This window comes from Falco cherrug, chromosome 9, assembly GCF_023634085.1.
Source record: "Falco cherrug isolate bFalChe1 chromosome 9, bFalChe1.pri, whole genome shotgun sequence".
Lineage (NCBI taxonomy): Eukaryota > Metazoa > Chordata > Aves > Falconiformes > Falconidae > Falco > Falco cherrug.
In genome coordinates this window covers 16,291,529-16,310,455 of record NC_073705.1, presented here as the reverse complement: position 1 = coordinate 16,310,455, position 18,927 = coordinate 16,291,529, and the positions used below count along the sequence as shown (strand labels likewise).

General features: G+C 56.7%; 1 protein-coding gene and 1 non-coding gene across 3 annotated transcripts; one reads left to right on the top strand and one right to left on the bottom strand.

Annotated features, from left to right (window-relative positions):
• Positions 1-1,393: 1,393 nt before the first annotated feature.
• Positions 1,394-1,484, bottom strand: TRNAR-UCU (transfer RNA arginine (anticodon UCU)). Its single transcript is given in 2 exon segments — positions 1,394-1,429; positions 1,448-1,484. It is a non-coding gene; the product is annotated as a tRNA-Arg (tRNA).
• Positions 1,485-1,583: 99 nt separating this feature from the next.
• On the top strand, positions 1,584-11,806 carry SLC27A4 (solute carrier family 27 member 4). Of its 2 annotated transcripts, XM_055721009.1 has the most exons (14): positions 1,637-1,735; positions 3,263-3,389; positions 4,302-4,468; positions 5,112-5,506; positions 6,178-6,336; positions 6,710-6,779; positions 6,889-6,980; positions 7,502-7,611; positions 8,035-8,244; positions 8,493-8,619; positions 8,798-8,935; positions 9,091-9,255; positions 9,717-9,863; positions 10,116-11,806. In XM_055721009.1, the coding sequence occupies exons 3-14, from the start codon at positions 4,308-4,310 to the stop codon at positions 10,271-10,273; spliced, it is 1,932 nt and encodes a 643-aa protein (XP_055576984.1). In that variant the 5' UTR covers positions 1,637-1,735; positions 3,263-3,389; positions 4,302-4,307; the 3' UTR covers positions 10,274-11,806. The 2 variants fall into 2 exon arrangements, with proteins under 2 accessions (XP_005442129.2, XP_055576984.1); XM_005442072.4 differs by lacking the exon at positions 3,263-3,389 and having other exon boundaries at positions 1,584-1,735.
• Positions 11,807-18,927: the final 7,121 nt, after the last annotated feature.

Here is an 18,927-nt window from a genome sequence, read left to right as displayed (position 1 = left end):
GGGGGTGCTGGGCTGTTGTGTGGCTCCTTTTGGTGGTCGTTGCAGGAAGGCCCAGGCAGAAGAAAACTGCGGTGCAGAGCAGGAGAGGGGCAAGGCTGGGGGCTTCCAAAAGAGATCCTGGTTCCAGGGGGAGGAAGGGGGTGGTCTAACTAGGGTCCTTTGGTGGCAGCTGGGTGACATGGTATTGCCCCGCTATGAGCTTTGCCGGCCCTGTCCCAGTCTCTGTCGGGATGCTATAGCAGATGGGCAGGAGCAGGGACTGACAGTGCCACCGGGCTGTTCCATCCAAGTTGCTCCATCCCAGGAGGCTGAGTCTGGCAGAACTCTTGGGATTTGGGCTACATTTAAGAGCAGGCACCGAGACAGAGGGACTGGCTTCCCTCCTGTCCCCCCAGCTCCCCATTTTCAACTTCTCCCCCCACACCCACCAGCCAGACTTTGGGGTTTTCTCCAAAACAAGGCTCATGCTTCCCCTTGGCCTCCAGAGTTATACCAAGCAGATAATAAAGGATATAATATAAATACATCCTTCAGCTGCCGGTAAGGTGCACAGAGCAGGGGCTGTCCTATTGCACTGGTCAAGATGAAAGAAGTCTTTGGTCCTAAAACAGGTCAGAAATATGCTTTTCTGCATCAGAAATGTGTCCCAGCTTTGGGGCGGTTAAACTGAAGGGCAGCAAAGATTCGTCACTTCCAGAAGCTGCGAAACGATGGCCGCGAGAGAGGATCTTGCTGCATGTTGGGCTGTTGAGTGTGGCCACGCAGCGCTCGGGCCGCCGGCAGCAGCCGTGCAGCCTTGGTGCAGCCACGTGGGGCTTGGTGGCTGGTGCCAGCGCCACGGGAACGGCACATAATGTAAATTCAAACCGCATCTGCTCAATGCATCGCTTAACTGCCACCGTGGCTCCGGCTCACCACAGCCATCGCTTGTGGAGCCTGTGAGAAGGAAGGCGGCGGGGGCAGAGGGGGAGCAGGGGTGTTGGCAGCTGAGACACAAGCCGTTGGAAAATGCTTTTTCTTGCGTGGGGGATGTATTTGCTGTGAACAAGTGGCAGCTCTGCCACCGCCACCCGCAGCAGCCTGTGCCTCTGCTGCTGGGGCCGTGTGGGGATGCAGTGCCGCTGGAGGAGGTGCCGCTGCTGCCGATCCGCGCTGAAACTGCTGGGATCGAGGCACATTTATTAATCGCCGGGTGGGCACGTCCCGCAGCCCCTCTCGCCACGGGGGTCTGTGCTCTCGCCCCCGTTCCCGCGCTGCAGCCTGCCCCGCTCCCAAAAGGGGGTGGCTGCGCTCCACGGCGAGGCAGGCGGGCTCCCGGGCGGCGGTAGCGGCGGCGCCCCCGGCCCGGTGCGGACCCCCGGGAGCCATCGCCACGTCCCGGCGGCAAAAAAAGCGACTCTGGTGGGACTCGAACCCACAACCTTTGAATGACTTCCGTCACCGACGCTAGAAGTCCAATGCGCTATCCATTGCGCCACAGAGCCCTCGCTCTGCGCCGCCGCCCTCACCGCCTCTTACCGCCGCGCAGCCCCGCGCCCCGCCCCGCGCGCCTCCGCTGTCCAGGACCGCACCCGCTGCCGCGGGGCCGGGCCGGTGGCGCCGGGCGGGACTACAGCTCCCGGCGGGCCGCGCTGTGCGCTCCGCCCCGTGCCGCAGCGGCGGGGCGGGCCTCGTCCCGCTCCCGGCCCCGCTCCCGGTGCAGGTGGCCGGGCCGCAGCGGACGCCCAGGAGCCTGGTAAGAGCGCGGCACCGTCCTTCCCCTCCGTGACCTCCCGGCGCCGCCCTGGCTCCGCCGCGGCGGCCACGCTGCCTCCCCGCGGGCGGCCGGGCGAGGCCGCTGCGGCCCACGGTCTCCTCGTGGGTCGCCGAGGCCCTGCGGGCGGCACCGGGGCCCCTCAGCCCCCCGGCCCCCTCTTGAGGCACCGGGCCCGTCTCAGCGGGCTGCAGGGCTGCCCCGCGGACCCCGGCTCTCCCCGGGCCGTGCCGGGGCGGGGGGCCCTGCTGCAGTCCCGGTGCGCGGCCCTCCCGGCCCCTCTGCCCCCATCGGGTGGGGCAGGGGCTGTGCCGCTCGCCCTCCCGTCTGCGGGTGTGCCACCGGCTCCGGGGAAGGACGGAGAGGGAAGGGGGGGGGACACCCCCAGTTTCACCCGCGCTGTCCGTCCCCCGGACCGGTGGGCGCACCCCCGCCACGCTGCGCAGGGCCAGGTGGGGGGACAGGTGCCCCCCAGCTGTTCACGCTGGAGAGGTGCCCCGGGCATCTCCCGGTCCCTGGAGCTTGACCGTTAGCGCGGGGGCTTCCTGGAGCCGGGTCACCTGCCTGTCACCCCCTCGCTGTGACCTGCTCCCCGGGCTCTCCTCGGGTCTCTGTGCCCCCGGGTGATGGATCCCTGTGGTTTGCCTTCCTGCCCGCTGGCTGTGGAGCTACTGGCAGGTCTTAATTTTCCCTGTGCTGATGCAGCTAGACAAGACCTGAATCCGTAACGGCAGGGCTGGAGGTCTCTGGCAGTAACGCACCGGTTATCTCTGCAATCTCGCAGCGGTTATCTCTCCTAATGCACTGGTTGTCTCTCTGCGGGAGGCACCGGGCATGCCGGTGTGAGGCAGAGATGTGAACAGGATAACAGGGGCCTGCCTGGGTCTGTCTTGCCTTCTGGTGGGAGATGCTGTTGGCTCTCCACGGCTGGCTGGCTGGTGTCAGTGTGCAATGAAAGGCCCAGGTCTCGGCCAAGCCATGGTAGTTTGTTGGCGATCTGAGGGTTGCCCTGTTCAGCTGCAGAGAGAGGCTCCTAGGCGGAAAAGCAGTGGGCCCTGCCCTGCTAAAAGGCTGTGGGACTGTGCTGTGGGACCTCAGGCCTGGGGGTTGTTTGATGGAGAATGCTCAGAGACTGCTGGCACGGGCAGGGGTCTCTAGGCAGAGGCTGTGGGCGGGAGGATGTCCCCAGGCCCTCACCCAGCCGCAGCATCTTGTGCTGTGGTGCATCCCAGCCTGCTGCCGGTGGCAGGTGGCACGGCTCAGAGGTGAGACAGCCTGCGTGACATGCCAGGGCACAGGGACACGTGGTGCTGCCTTGGCTGCCACCCTGCCAGCGTCTCGTACCAAATCCACAGAGGCTCCCTGAACTGCACAGAGCAGAGGGAAAGCCAAAAGCGTGGCTTCTGGCCCCGCCGGCTGTGGCACAGCCCACTCAGGGCTGCCAGCTTCTGAGCAGGGAATCCTTGAAGAGGGAAAGGGAAATGACATGAATATTTCCTTCCTCTTCAGCCTATGTCCATGCCAGGAAGGACCAGTTTTATCTAGGAGCCCTTGAGCTGCGAGGCTCATGTTGCTGTCCCTTTCCTCTGCTTGATGCTGTCACCCAAAAAGAGCCTTTGCTAGATCACAGTCTCCTGTGAGTCTTAGAGCCACATCTGGGGTGTGTTTGGGATGGGGACAGAGATACTGGTTTTAGGGGATAAGTACCAGAGACTCTGTTGCTGTCCACAGGCCATGGGGCAGGGGTCTGGGCACTCCTGGCAGCAGTGAAAGCCCTTGTTCTGCCCACTCCAGCCTGGCCAGGGCATGCCTGTGATTGCCATCATCCTCAACCCGCTCTGGCCGTGTCTCCAGCACAGTCAGGCCAGGAAACTGCCTGCCGACACGAGGGTTTGCAAACACAAGCAGTGCTCAAAGGACTGAGTTTCCTGTCCCTGTTCCTGTCTGAGCTGTGCTGGGAAGTGGGTGAAGCTGTGCTCTCCCACCAGCCATGCTGGCTTTCCCGGAGCCAGGTGTGCAGCAGAGCTGGTGCTGGAGGCCTCAGAGACCTCAGTTATGAGGACAGGGGGTCCCTGGGGTAGGGAGGAGTTTGGAGCGGGGCCTTGCCAGGCTGGGAGTGAGGGGCTGAGCCAGCCCTGCCTGGCACCACCTTGGTGCCTGCCAAACATCTGCACAAGGTCTCCTGCCATGACTCCACTCCCTCATCCATGAAGTGACTTTATCCTGCATCTGACACTGCTGAGGCGTGGCCATGCCCCTGGCTCGTGTGCAGGATGTGGCTCCCCAAGAGGGAATAGCCAGGCTCTCGACTGGCACCAAGCAGTGCCGTGCTGGTGGTTTAATTGGAGGCCATCTCCAAGGTCTGATAAAGTTACATCTGTGGGAGCTCTGGGCTACTGGGTTATGTCCTCACTACCAAGAGGAGTGATGACTCAGGGACCTCATCCAGGAAATTGGGGGCTGCTAATGCATCCCCCGCCCATGGGTTCATTATCACCAAGTCCAGCGTGTGGGGGTTGATGGCCGTGGTTTCTCTCTCCCTCTGCAGGCCACGATGCTGCGTCTGGCTGCTTTTGCGGCACTGCTGCTGTTCTTCAGGGTCAGCCTGGAGCTGTCCTGGGCCCAGGCCATCCCCGCTCTCTTCATCTTCTACCTGGGATCTGGCGGATGGGACTTCTTCCTCATATTCATCAAGACGATACGAAGGGACGTCACGTAGGTGTCCTGGCTGGGATGGACCAACCATCCACCCTCCCCCCAGCCCACTGCTCTGCCCCGGTGTGTTTGTGAGTGCAGTCCCCAGCTCCTTGCACAGCCCTGGGTTTCTGCTGGCACCCAGACTGGCTGGAAGGAGATCTCTCTCTGCTGTGCCTGGGCGGCTCCAAACTCTTGGGCAAAGTTTTCACGGGAAAGATAGATTTCAGCTGAGCTCTGAAGTCTAATGACTGTCCTTGTACTTCACCCTGTCCCTAAAGATGCTGGCGTGGCACGAGGTGTTTGTGCAGGGTCAGTTCTGAGCTGGTACCAGGCTGTGCCAGCCTGGCAAGGATTTGTGGGGAGGGAGTGGTGCCATCTCTTGGAGAGCACCCGAGGCTCAAAGATGCCCCTTTGATTGGGGCACATCTCTCCCTGGCCTCCATCCGTTCCTGGCTATAAGCATTTTTGTAGATGAGCTCTGCCTATGTCCCTGCTGCTCAGGGAAGCACAGAGAGCTGCTGCTGAGCTAGAATAGGGCCTGGAGCAGTGCTGGGCTGTTGCAGCTCCTAGAAAGGTCCTCATGCTTTGCTGGCTTTGCTGGAGGAAGTGGTTTTGCAGGGGTCACTGAGCAGCTTCCCTCATGCTCCCCTTCCTTTGGCAGCACGGGGCTGGTCCTGCTGCGGGTGAAGTGGCAGGTATGGAGGCATGTGAAGGCGAAGAACACAATTGCCAAGATTTTCCAGAAGACTGCAAGCAAGTATCCAGAGAAGACAGCACTGATCTTCCAAGGCACAGGCGAGAGCTGGACCTTCCGGCAGCTGGATGAGTACTCCAACCGCGTGGCCAATTTCTTCTATGGCCAAGGCTTCCGCTCTGGTGACGTGGTGGCCCTTTTCATGGAGTCCTGCAATCAGTATGTGGGGCTGTGGCTTGGCTTGGCCAAGATTGGGGTGGAGACTGCCCTTGTGAATTCTCACCTGCGCATGGAGGCGTTGCTGCACTGCATCACCATCTCCAACTCCAAGGCTGTGGTTTTTGGAGTGGAGATGATGGAAGGTGAGGGGCAGGCAGATGCATCGGGGTGCATTGGACTGTAGATGGGGGTGTCTATGGATTTAGTGTTCCTTTCCTGCCCACCACAGAGCAGGGATCTAGAAGAGTGGACAGTTGAATTATCCAGGAATTGGATTTGTTTGTTGGTTGTTTTTTTTCTTCTTGATCCCTTTGGACAGCGGGCAGGATCTGGAGTTCAGTGCTGTCTGGCTCCCAAGCAGGCCAGCCTGGGTGTGAGGATCATTGCTTGTGCCTCTCAGGTCCATCCTCTGGGCTGAGCCTGCCCTGCTGCATGGGCTGAGCCTCCCCTTGCTCTCTGTGGCTCTTAGCCACATCCCTGCAACACCTTGGCTCCAGATCCTCGTGTTTCAGTCCACGCCTCTGAGGTTGATGGTGTCAACAGACCTCTTGGCACCAAAGAGGTTTTGGCTGGGGAGAGGTGGAGAACAGGATCTTCTGGTCCCTAAAGAGGCCTGGGCTGTGGCCCCAGTAGCTGTTAGTCATGGGAACAACATCTGCCTGGGATGGTTGTCGGCCCTTTGGGGTCTGCCAAGTACAGTGAGGGTACTGCTACCTGGGGCAGCGTCTCCCTGAGACCGTCTGGGAGGGCAGGGAATCTCTGTGCTGTAACCACCCTGTGGTTTTTCTCCATCTCCCCTCTTTTGCTTTTTCAGCGATGCAGGAAGTGCAGCCCTCCCTGGAGAAATCTATCCATCTCTTCTGGTCTGGGGAAGGAAGCCCCAAGTCTGTGCTTCCTGGTGCGAAACACCTGGATCCCCTCCTGAAAATGGCCCAGGGGCACCAGCCAACCCCCCCTGATAAGGGCTTTCTTGGTACGTGGTCAGCTCTTGGGGGCCAGACTCGTGGCGGTGCTTTTGTGAATCAGCTGGTTCAACATTGGCAAGAACATCTGCTTGGGATGCTGATTGCAGATGTCTGCAGCAGGGCATGAGGTGTTTGGGATGGGTCTTACGCTGGTGCCTGAAGCCCAGCCCTGCATGGAGCAGTATCCTGTTGTGCCCTCCATGTGTCCAACAGACCACCTGATCTGCCCAGGGTAAACCCAGCATGTTCTTGGTGCTGTCACATAACAAAGTTTTGACTCAACTGGCACAAGCAGAGTGTGTAAATGTCACTTGTCCCCCTCTCCAGGTTCAGCCAGCTCCTAGGTTGGGTATATGACGTTGTCTCCTCATTGCTTTCCAGATAAACTCTTCTACATCTACACCTCTGGGACAACAGGGCTGCCCAAGGCTGCCATTGTGGTGAATTGCCGGTAAGGCCGTGGACATGGGCTTGGGGGAGGATGGGGCTGAGCTCTGCCCTGTCCTAGCACAGCGCCGCTGGCCCTGCTGCTGATGTGCCTCTTCACCCTCCCACCCCAGGTACTTCCGCATGTGCAGCTTGGTTTTTTATGGTTTTCGCATGAGGCCCGACGATGTGATGTATGACTGCCTCCCGCTCTACCACGCTGCAGGTAATGTGTGCCGTACAGAGCCCTGCATGCTGGAGCCATCTCTTCCCCTCTGCCCAGCCCAGGGAAGGCTGAAGGCTGGTGTAGCAGCAGTCTCCATGCCAAAGAGGAGCTAACTGCTGCTGGCAGTGTCTGACTGAGGCTTTCCACTTTTCCCCTGCGAGCCAAGAATCGATCTGGCTGATCTTTGGAGTTGGGAGGTGGGCGGGGGGGCATTATCCCAGCTCCTAGCCTGGCTTTGGTATAGCTGCTCCTTACTGCGTCCCCATGGAAAGTCAAGGGGGGAAGGGGAAGTGGTGCCTGCCTGCCTGGCTGAGATGTGATGGGATGTCTAGGTGCAAAGCAGCACCCCAGATCTCACTGCCACATGTCTCATCACCGGTGCCTGTTGTCCTGGGGGCTTTGAACACCCATCTGGTGTGAGCCAGCATGTGGTGTCCACCTTGCCCTGGCAGGCCTCTCCCCAGGCAGGCTGGGCTGGCGGTGCCTGGGGACTGAGGGCTCCCCTGCCTGCCTCCCCGCAGGGAACATCGTGGGGATCGGGCAGTGCCTGCTGCAGGGCATGACAGTTGTCATCCGCAAGAAGTTCTCAGCCTCACACTTTTGGGAGGACTGCGTGAAATACAACTGCACGGTGAGGTCATGAGGCAAGGGGCCATCTGGGAGTGGGGAACGGAGCCTGGGCATCTATGTGGTGCTGGGGAGAGCCCAGCTGCTGGAAGAGCGGGAGGCCCAGACTGGTTCTGCCCATCCATCCCAAACCACCTTCCAAGGTGGTGGGGTGTGTCCTTCCCACCTGGGGTGGTAACTCCATGTGTCCAAGCCCTTCCCGGGCTCCAGCATTAGCCAGGAGATCTTGGATAAGTTTCATGGCCTGGAGGAGTGGGTTAACCAGGGGAGGGCAGGCACTGAATGAGCTGGCAGGATTCCTGGGTTTTACCATGGCCTCTTTAGGGGACTTGGGGCATGTTGTGCCATTCCTACCTGCCCTGAACCGCAAACAACTGGGGGCCTGTCAGACAGGTCCTAGTGAATCTTTCCTCTCCGTCCCTCACAGATTGTGCAGTACATCGGGGAGATCTGCCGCTACCTGCTGAACCAGCCATACCAGGAGGTGGAGCGGCAGCACCGGGTGCGCATGGCATTGGGCAACGGGCTGCGTGCCTCCATCTGGCGGGAGTTCATGGCCCGCTTTGGTATCACCCAGGTGGCTGAGTTCTATGGGGCTACAGAGTGCAACTGCAGCCTGGGAAATTTTGATAACAACGTAAGGCTCCAACCAACCTCCCATGTCCCACAGAGTGCCTGCTGGCTTGAGCAGGGTTGGAAACCCAGATGGGCTGTTTGCTCCTGGTTTCTTGTCCCAAGAGGCTTGTCGTGGGTTGCCATCAGCCTGGAGGGGTTTTGGCTGTTGTGCATTGGTGGCTATGTGGTATCCTGGATGCGCGTGCACAGTGGGCTCAGGGCAGGAGAGATGTCCCTGCTTCCCACAGCTCTGAGCTCTTCCTGTCCTAGGTTGGGTCGTGTGGCTTCAACAGCAGGATCCTACCAGGTGTGTACCCCATCGGCTTGGTGAGGGTGGATGAAGACACCATGGAGCTGATCCGGGGGCCAGATGGTGTCTGTATCTCCTGCAAACCAGGTGAGGGCAGCCACAGGTAGAAGTCTCCTCAGCTCTGTGCAAGTCTTTCCTGATACTTCTAGATAATTTTCCTAGGTTTGAGTCTGCTCAGTTAAACCCTGCCACCCCCATTAGACACCCTTTTTGCTTGGGTGTGGGTGATTGCTTCCCCCCTTCATCCCCTATTTTCTCCTTGCAGGGGAGCCGGGCCAGCTGGTGGGACGCATTGTCAAGAGCAACCCCTTGCAGCACTTTGACGGCTACCTGAATCAGTCGGCCACCAACAAGAAAATCGCCAGGGACGTGTTTACAAAAGGGGACACTGCCTATCTCACAGGTGAAGCAAGCAGGGCCCCTCCATCTGCTGAGAGCAGAGGAGAAGGGTGCCTGGGTGTGGGGGCTGTCCCAGGCTCATGGCACTGCCCTGAGATGCTTGGTTGCTCCTGGCTCCTCTGACATCTCATTTTTCGCCTGTTCCTGACTTTCCTATAGGGGATGTCCTGGTGATGGACAAATACGGCTACATGTACTTCCGGGACCGCACTGGGGACACGTTCCGCTGGAAGGGGGAGAACGTCTCCACCACAGAGGTGGAGGGGACACTGAGCCGCATCCTCAACCTGACGGACGTGGTGGTTTATGGGGTGGAGATCCCAGGTAGCTGAGAGGGAAGAGGACAATCAGGGGAGGCAGGCAGGGCTCTGGCACTTGAATGTGAGTGTGTCCTGCACATCCGGATCGACGTGTCCTTTTGCAAGAGGCTGGACCGAGGCGCCCCGTGGGCAAGCTGGGAAGAGGCTGCTGGGGATGTGCCTAGCAGAATCCAGAGGGTTCCCCCTTCTCTCAAGCTTTGGTCTGATTCTGGCTGGTTTGGAAGGGCCCTGTGTCTTTTCTGGACCAGCTACAAGTGCCTCCTCTGGGAGGAGGTGACCATGACCGCAGGGTGTCGCTAGTAGCCTTAGCCGCAGGGCGGTGACACAGCCGCTGACAGCTGGATGTGCCAGCACTTCTGTACAAAGCCGGGTCTGCACCAGAGGCCTTGCTGGTATGGGGAAGGGGGAGATGATGCTACAGGAACAGTCTGTCTTGAGTGCTCTCCCTTCTTCTCTGCCTTTTAGGAATTGAAGGGAAGGCAGGAATGGCAGCCATCGCTGACCCAGAGAACTCCTGTGACCTAGAAGACTTTGCCAGCAAGCTGAAAAAGGCCCTGCCGTTGTACGCACGTCCCATCTTCCTACGGTTCTTGCACGAAGTCTCCAAGACAAGTGAGCCATGGCATGTGTGCTCGCACTGGGCACGGAACTGGTGGGAGCCCCTGGGGGGGAAACACGGTGATGGAGCCCAGTCTGTGGTAGGGTCAGGATGGAGCCCCTCTGCCCCATGGAGCCTGTACCCAGGTCCTCTGGTGCTGTGCAGGTGGGCAGGTGTGAGGCTGGGTCTGGGGCAGCACAAGTGCAGTGGGCATGGGAGTGTGTGCAGCCAGTGAACCCTCATTCCTTCTTGACCCCCCACTCCAGGCACTTACAAGTTCCAGAAGATGGAGCTGCGGAAGCAGGGCTTCGACCCCGCGCTGGTGAAGGACAGGCTGTACTTCCTGGACTCCAGGCAGGGCTGCTACCTGCCGCTGGACCAGGCAGCGTTCAGCAGGATCCAGTCGGGAGAGCAGAAGCTGTAACCGGTGGGGCTCAAGCAAGGCACCTCCCTGAATCCTGCTGGGGAGAGGGGGGCAAGGCAGGCGCTGAGGAAGAAAAGGTTCAGGAAGCAATATAAAGGCACGCTAGAGATTTTATTTGACAAGTTTTACAGATAATGGTTGGGGGGAACACAGGGGGGACCAAGGGGAGGGGGATGGTTACATACCAAAGCATAGACTTATTATGGCTTTATTTTCTTTCCACTTGGTACAGCGGTGGTGGTCTGTGCCATGGGAGGGGCAGGGCTCTGGCCAGTTGAGGAGGTGTGGGGTGCCCCTGCTATTCCATTTTGCTTTTCCTGTCTTTCCCTCCCTTTTCCTGCCTGCAGCAACCCTTCCTCGTGAAGGTCATGAAGGGACCAGTGCTAGGCTTTTTCCCCACTCCTCCATCAAGAAGCCAGTTCCTCCTTGGCACAAGGCCCCATTTGGCAGAGGGAAGCTGGGTGCCAGGCGCAACCCCTGTCCCCCTGCATGGCCCCGTTGGTGTGGTTCTGCTGTGAATCGGGAGCAGGGTAGTGCTGGGCTCAGGAGAGGGACAGGGATGTGTTTCTGTTGTGCCTTGCTCTCTCCTGGGGATGACATTTCTATTTTTCACAATCACACGCACGTTACATTATATATATATATATATTATACACGCTGACTTTTTTTTTTTTTTTCAATCTTAATTTATTGTCTGTACTTTTGAATGTGTCCCGGGTTTGTGCAGTAGGTGGAGGGATAGCCCAGACCTGTCCTCTCTTGGGGAGCCCTTTTCTCTCACAGGGAGACAGGACACTCATCTGGGACTGATTCTCCTCTTCCAGTGTGGATGCAACCACGTATGTCCTTGTGGCCTTGCTTCCTAGTGAAGGACATGAGTGAACCCCACTATCTTGTAGACACTTCTCTGGGTCTCTTACTTCCACCTTTTGTGGATGCAGCCTTGTTTTGTGCACCTTCTTCCTTGCAGAAAGCAGGTGGGAGAGTGGGGATGAAGGGCCTGGTTTGCCTTTGCTTAGACGTACTCAGCACCATGGAGCAGCTCTTGGGGACTTCCTGCTGTGATATCTGTGCCCTGAACATGGGAGGCAACTTGCCTAGGGGAGAGAAAGTCCTCCAGAGGGTGGTCTCTGTGAAAGCCTGACTTCATGTGCTCCGCATCCCTTCCCATCTCCACTGCAGGATACGGGTCCTGAACTGAAATGTCCATGTTGAACACCTGACTTCGCTATGTGAATTCCCCACATTGTCTGACGTGAAACAGCCTTAGCAGCAATGTCTGATTCCATTCCTCGGAGACCGTGCAGAAACCTCTGTTCCAGACAAAACTATGGGTTGGGATTTATTATTCTCTCTCTCTTTTTTTTTTTTTTTAATTATTTGGGTTTATGCTTTTAGCAGGGTTAATCCCTAAAATGACGTCTGTCTTTCGTGAGGGCAGGGTGTGTCTGCTCTTCTAGCTGTGCTTCTGCACCAACGTACCTGCCTGCCCCAGTCTGTCCTGTCCTCACTATTAAATGCGAGTATGGGCTATGCTGGAGTTTGCTACCTTTTCCTTGTGCAGTCCTGTTCTGTGCGGGGAGGTGAGGGACTCTGCCAGTTTGGGAAGTGGGAACTGCCACTCCAAAGTGTGACCTCCCTGGGCAGACTTTAGCTTGTCTTGGAGCAGGGGAAAGCCAAGCCCCTTACTGCTGGGTTTGATGACTGTGTGAAAACAACCTACTGATGAGACCCTTCCCAGACCCCTCCACCAACTCCCCGCTCACCCCTTCTCCTGGTCCTGTACTCAAGTGTTGCCATCGCAGTTTGTCCTGTCTCAGTTCTCCCTGTTTGTCCTGGCACATCTGGCTCTTTTGCCCCTCCTGTTCCCAATTTCCTTTTCCTGCTGCTTCTCTCTGTTTGGCCACGCTTAAGCTCCCACTTCATTTCTACCCTCGCAGACAAATTTTTTGGTAGTCATTGCCGTTCGCTCACTCCTACAACCGTCTTTTAGACCCACTGCATCCAACCCTGGGGACAGGAGAAACCAGCTCCTGCGTGGCACATGTGTACCAGGGAGAAATGTCTTGCATGAGCCAGGGTGAAGTGTGTTGCCTGGTGGGACACACTGTGGGCAAAGTGCTGGAAATCCACATCTATACCAAATGCACCTCTGGACACCTTCAAACTGCTGGCTTCTCCAGCATCTCTAAGCTAAAAGCTTCAATTTTAGTTTTTCAGTCTCTTGGACGCAGTGACTCTGGGCATGCCCCAGCTCGGATCTGTGTCAGGGCTCTGCAGCCAGCTCCAGGTGAGGATGGGAGCAGTGTGCTCCACCACTGCTCCTGGAAGGGCACAGCTCCTGGGACAGCCCCTGTCCTAAAGCAGCCCCCAGCTCAGTGGAAAACAGGCCTCGTCCCCACAGCCCTACAGTGCCCGTGGGGCTCAGCCTGCAAATGAGGTGGCTTTGCCGGTGTGGGGGTCATATGTGGGGGCCTGGGGGTGTCCCTGGCCTCAGGGGCTGGTGCAGGGTGTACAGTGATGGATGCCACCCCTGCAGATGCTCCAGTCCCACTTTCGGACACTGTTCCGCTCGCAGCTGCCGGTGGAGGGCAGGCTGAGCTCGGCAAACGTCTTGCCTCAGGGAGGACGTCTTCAGGGGCTCCCCTGGGGTCTCACAGCCCCCCAGGGGGTTCGGAGCCCTGGGAAGCGGGGAGGGGCAGCATAGGGTGCTGGGAGCTGGGGGTTACCCATGCAGGGGATAGGTCAGACCCTGCCTGGGGTGGAGAGGAGGTTTCAGGTACAGATGCTTGTGCTGGGTGTGAGGCCAGGGGCGATCCCAGGCACTGGCATTCCCATTCACTCAGGTTCCTGACCACAGCCTGTGCCTGGTGGACCTTTGGCGGCACTGAGGTCACCTCGTTGTGCCAGGTAGGTGGTGGGCAGCATCCTGAACGCCTGGCCTCCCCCAGCCCTCTGCTGAAGGGAACAGGTGGAAGCTTGGGCTCCCCGATGCTAGCCCTGGGAGTTGCCATCTGGAGATGAATGGTCTGAAGTGATGACGGGAGGATACAGGTGCGCTCCCTTCCTGGAGCTGGCTGTGCTGCCCTGCACGCAAAGCTGCTCTGGAGGGAGAGGGGCTGCGGGGCAAGGCCCAGCGCTGTGTTTCCATCTGTCTGACAGCAGGTCAGGTTCAAAAAGCCAGGCAAATTCTGCATTCAGGGCACCAGATGCAAATAGCTTTGGAAGCTTGTGGAAGTATGGCTGTTATTTATTTGCAAGTAAGCCCAAGCAAGTGGATACCAGCTTGTATTGTTGGGTTTTGGAGATGGATGGGTATTACCAGCACAGCTGAGGCCCATGCAAGGAGCAGGATTTAGCCCTTGCTGGTGCTGACACAGCCGAGGGGCTGGGACATGGCCGGAGCATGGCTGGGAGCTCACCCCAAGCCCTGCATTCCCAGCCGGCTGTGAGGAGGAAGAAGGTTGTAGTTACAGGGTGCAGGCAAGAGGAGCAGGATGGCCCCCGCCCCTGCCCCGAGGGGAGAGCTCCTCTTCTGGCAGGATGGGGGATGCTGAATGGCTGGGAAACAGCTCAGCAAACCGCATGGAGGGCTCTGATCTGCAGGCCTTCAATGGAGGAGACCTGCAGAGCTCAGTGGTACCGATGGAGCATGGTGCTGTGCCAGAGGGCTGGGGCATGCACGTGCCACACAGACTTGGCTCCGTGCCAGATTTCCCAGGGAGAGGGGACCCCCGTGAAGGAGTGCTCACAGCTGTGAGTTATGCTGCAAGGAGCCACCCTGCCTGGTGATGATGCTGGCAGCGCTGCAGCACTGGGAGGGTTAAAAGTAGCGGCTCTGGTCCCCACTGGAGATCCGGTGGCCCGGGACAACTCACTGTTTGCGCTGTTTGTCCTTACTGAGGAGGATTGTGTCGCACTTGGCGATGCTTTGAGACTCCCCGCAAAACTCAGCTACACCAATTAAGAGTTTTTCCGCTGGCTGTCAGCTCTGGGTTGAAATCCCAGGGCCTTTTTAAAGTCCTGGCTCCTCTGGAAGAACAAAGCCTAGGTGCAAGCATCCCTCAAGCTCTTGGACCAGGAATACAAGTGCAAGTGCGGTACCGAGCCTGGGATCAATGCTGGGACAAAATGCTTCCAGCAGAAAGGTGTTTGGCTAGAAGTAGCCAGTGCTTAAGCATAGTCTGATTTTTTTTCAATTTCTTTTTATTTGTTGACTTTAAGAAAGAAGCTAATTGAATCCTCTTTCTGTAATTAGAGACACCTTGCAAGACATCTCTCTCCTTTGATCAATACGCTAGTCTGGCTCAACAGCTGCATATAGATAAAAGTACTATATATAAAGTACAAGGTATTATTCTTTTTTAATTAAAATACTTTAAAAGCTGTTTGCATAAGGTTAAGAAAACATTAAAATCCTTTCCTGGGTTATTATTAGCCTATTAATTTAAGCAAAGCCAAAGAGCTTTACAAAACAAATGTACTTTTCACTACGGAGATGACTGCTTCTCCCAGACCTTGCATCCTGGACGGTGACAATATCAAGAAAAATAATGCTGCAGCTTGCTTTCCACTCAGCATCTCTTTCCAGGTCTAGGTCTGGCTCAGCCAGGCCATGCTTGGTGTGTAAAACCAGACCGTATTTTAGCCTAAATGCAGGCTGGGGCTTTGCAAGCTGCTCAGGACCTTTCTGAGTGAAATTACTGCTGCTGAGAAAGTCTGTGACAATCTTAATGCTGCATCGCTCCAGCCTCCTCCTGTCACTCTTGGCATGCTGGAGTCTTCCCAAACAATGACAGCCACCCACTCCTCCGCAGGCTGGCGAGCTACCTTTGCCTTTAAGCAGCGACAAGGAAATATTCTGGACTAAAGAAGGGGCTATCCTTTGGTGCGCTCTTTAGAAATGGAAATATGCGATTCCCCTGAGCGGTTCCTGTGTAACCGGCAGCAGGGCCAGGGATGGCTTCTCCCCCTCCAGTTTGAAGGGGCAGTGTTGCAGGGGATTCCTCCAAAATGATGGTCTGCGGGGAGCGCCGCCTCTCCTCATCCTGCGTGTAGAGGGAAGGGACAGCAGCTTTCTTCCTTAAAGCAGAGAGGTTTCACTAGGGAATTGAATGTCTTTAGGGCTGTTTGCTGCTTAGCTTCTGAACAGCATGGGATGGCTGGGCTGTGCAGTGGCGTGAGGCTCAGGGAGCAGGGGTCGGGTCCTGCTCTGCTCTTTTTGCACTTGGCTCATTTCAGTGGCAAATCCCACCTTCCAAAATAACCCTGGATTTGATCCTCTGTTCTCCTGGTTAATTAAAAAACACACCTATAGGCACAAGTGATGCCAGGCCAGGCTCTGGGAGAGTTTTGGGCAGTTGGGGTCATGCAGTACAGGCTGGCAACCCAGGAGCCGCAGGCAATGGTGACCGCCTGAGGCCAGGACATCCCCCGGCTCAGGAAAGGGTCATTTCCCAGACCTCCCCAGGCCCCTTGCCAAATGATCCCAGGCTTGTGAAGTGGGGTACGGCCCCTGCTATGCCACATCCCCCTACTCGGTATGGCCCTGCCTTCCTCTAGCCCTGTCCTTGGGGGTGCTGAGCAGCCCTTCCCAGGGACACCAGCATCTTGCCAGACCAAGTGGGGGTTGGGGCCTAATCCTGCCCTGGAGGTGACAGCTCCCATGACCCGCACGGAGCCCAGCACATCACCAGCACGGTGCCAAAGGGGCTGAGGAAGCAAGGGCGGCCAGAGCCTCCCTCCTCACCTCTGGCCATCCAAGTGGCCTCCGGTTCGGCCGCAGGAAGAGGCTAACAGCGCGGGCCAGCCACCTCCTCAGCTTTGAGTATCACTTTCAGCTATTCTGAAGGTTAAACGCCTGTTTAGAGCTCCCTATTGAAGGTAGAGCTGGGGGTTCGGCATTGTTCAGGCGCCCTCCCGCTTTGTCTGGTTGCTTTCAGGGATGCCCTGAATGGGAAGCGGCCCCCCCAGCCCAGCACCCCGGCAGAAGGGCTCCTAGGGGAGAGGGGCTTCCTCCCGCCCTAATGACATTCAGGCCTCCATCGGTTCAGCTCCCGCTTTCTTTCTGCTGCAGTTTAACCCGGGCACAGAGGCCGGGCTCCATCTTACTGATCTCTGCTTGACACCCAATTACCACATGAATGGGAGAGAAAGGCTGCAAAAGGCTTTAACTCCCACTGACCCTCCTTCCCCTCTGCCTGCTTCCCCCTCTCCCCATCCTACCCCCTCGCCTTTCTCCGGCGGAGGGAGTTCAAAACTGAGACGGGGAAATCAAACAAAGCCCCGAGTAAGGAAACCCATTGTCACCGCCTCCACGATGGCTCCCCTTTCGCCAGCTATTGTTCCCCTTGAAGTTTGACTTGCTGTGTGGAAGGATGCGAGCAGCTGTTTGTGCATTCCCCTGATGTTTTATTGAAAAATAATTGAATCATCAGTTCGAGGCTCTCTGATAAAATGTTTCCTCGTAGCACTGGGCACCGCTGTATTTATAAACTACGTTTCCCTGTAAAACATGATGGCAACCTAAACTGCTTCCTCCAGAATAAACCCTTGGCGGAGGGATGGGGGCATGCCCCTTCTGTACTCAAGGGGAAAGAAAAAGTGTGCAAATGGGGGGGACAGGAATAAAGCCAAGACTGAGACAAAGGAAATTAAACCCTCTTTATTGCCAGGCTCCATTTCCAACCTGTTCTTTTGTTTAGCGCAAGGCGGGCGCAGCCGGAGCGCCCTGGTCAGCTGCCTCTGGCCCTGCAGGGCTGGGGTGGGCAGCACAGCTACCTGGGGACCCTGGTCCTGCCCAGTGCCATTCCATGCTGGGGACCAAGCGAGGCATCTGCCATGGAGAATGGGGTATAAAAAGTGAAGTTTGGCTTGAGTAAAGCACAGGGATGCATCCCTGTGTTTGAATGAGAAGTGAGTGTGTTACAGTGAACTGAACCCAGAGTACACATTCAAGGTAGGAGCCTTGCCTTTATCTAGTTTTGCTTTATGTACCCATTTATCAAACACCATTGATGTTTACAGCACTTTAGAAATAACAGTCTCAGTGTTACACTTTCTCAAGGAGATTATGTGCTTGCTTTCCCCATCCCCAAGTGTGAGCTGGAGAGTCTGTGATGCTCTGATTTCAGCACCCAGCACAGAGACAGGACTTGCTCCTCTCCCAAGCACATGATGCCCATAAAAATGTCCCCCATATCTCATGTGATCACTGACTGTATTCCAGGGCAATTGTTAACAGCAGCCAGCTTTGAATGCTTGAATAAACCAAACTGGTATTTATGATAACTGTTCTCTTTCTTTTTAATTTCTTTTTGCATTTCCGGGGAAGTACTAACACTAAATCTGTAATATTTTGTTGTATTTCTACAACTCGAGAATCAAGATCCTTTTAGGAGCCAGTTCTCCTATTGTTTGGCCTCATAAATCGTTTCTGGAAGCAAGCAGAATAGCTCATATAAAACCATAACTGCAAACACTGATCTGGAGTCCAGATTACCAGATCCTCTGTATATAGAGTGCTTCAGCCATTTCTGAAGTGTACAGCTGTAAGATTTTTGTCTAAGGCTTCTTTCCTCAGCTGATTTCCGATACAATCAACATCCTGGGCTGTATCTCTGAGATACTCAAAAGCCTTGCGATTTAGAGATATTTAAAATCCAGCTGGAATTTTTGGATGAAGACCACGGTCAACAGCTTCACGTCTCTGCCATCACGTAACCCTGGCAGCGACGGCAGCATTCATCTGCGCTGGGGACTGGCCTTTCCTGGGGCCCAGCCTGGAGAATGATCTCCTCTGAGAACAAAAGGCCATTACAAACACCACCACCTTCTGCTCTCGGGGTTAGGCATATTCTGACCCCCGTTAGCATAAACGAAGAGCAATCTGTCTGCGTAAATTTATGTCCCTTACGCATAATGCACCACGTATGTGTGTATATATTACATTTCTATGTGCATGTGTGCACGCACACATGTATTTTTTACATCCAAACCCTCCACTGAGCAGAGGGAGGGTTAAGGGGCTGCGGTTTTTCCACCCAGACTCCCCAGTACCGGTCCATGTTGTGGGGGAGAAAAGCCTGTGCCATTGCACAGCCCAGCTGTCACCGCCATGGCTGCGTCATGCCAGTGTACACACTTCTCCCTCTGGGGACGGATGTGGAAAACAAAACAGGCGACAGATGTGAGCCGCGCTGTTTAACGCCGTGCTGGAAGGTGCCCGGTGCCACAGGGATGCACTCACTAGGGAGGCTGCCCGAGCAGAAGGGGCTGCACGCTGCCGCCCGCTCCAGTGCGCAGGAGCACGCCTTCCACGGTGCTGGTGGTGATGGAGCAGCCGTTAGCGCCCAGCCTGGCGGCAGGAGCATGCCTTCCACGGTGCTGGCGGTGACGGAGTGGCCGTTAGTGCCCAGCCTGGCTGTTGCTGCCTCCCCACTAAAAATCTGCATTAAGTGCGAAGCAGCCGGTTGGCTTCGCCGCTGGGGAGCGCCTGCTTCAGCTCCTCACTTTTGCAAGGCTGAAGCATTCTCCACATATGAAAAGGGGCTCTGTGTGTAACAAGATGTGGATTTAATGCAGAAATAGGTGTTCTAAAATGACATCGCCTGGCGCAAGAGGCCAGTGCGCACCCCTGGAGATGCGGGCCTCCC

Coding starts and splice junctions, on each gene's coding strand:
- SLC27A4 (XM_005442072.4), top strand. CDS start 4,308: ATGCTGCGTCTGGCTGCTTTTGCGGCACTGCTGCTGTTCTTCAGGGTC. Junction 8,620..8,797: donor CTGTATCTCCTGCAAACCAG/GTGAGGGCAGCC, acceptor TTCTCCTTGCAG/GGGAGCCGGGCCAGCTGGTG. Junction 9,864..10,115: donor GCACGAAGTCTCCAAGACAA/GTGAGCCATGGC, acceptor CCCCCACTCCAG/GCACTTACAAGTTCCAGAAG.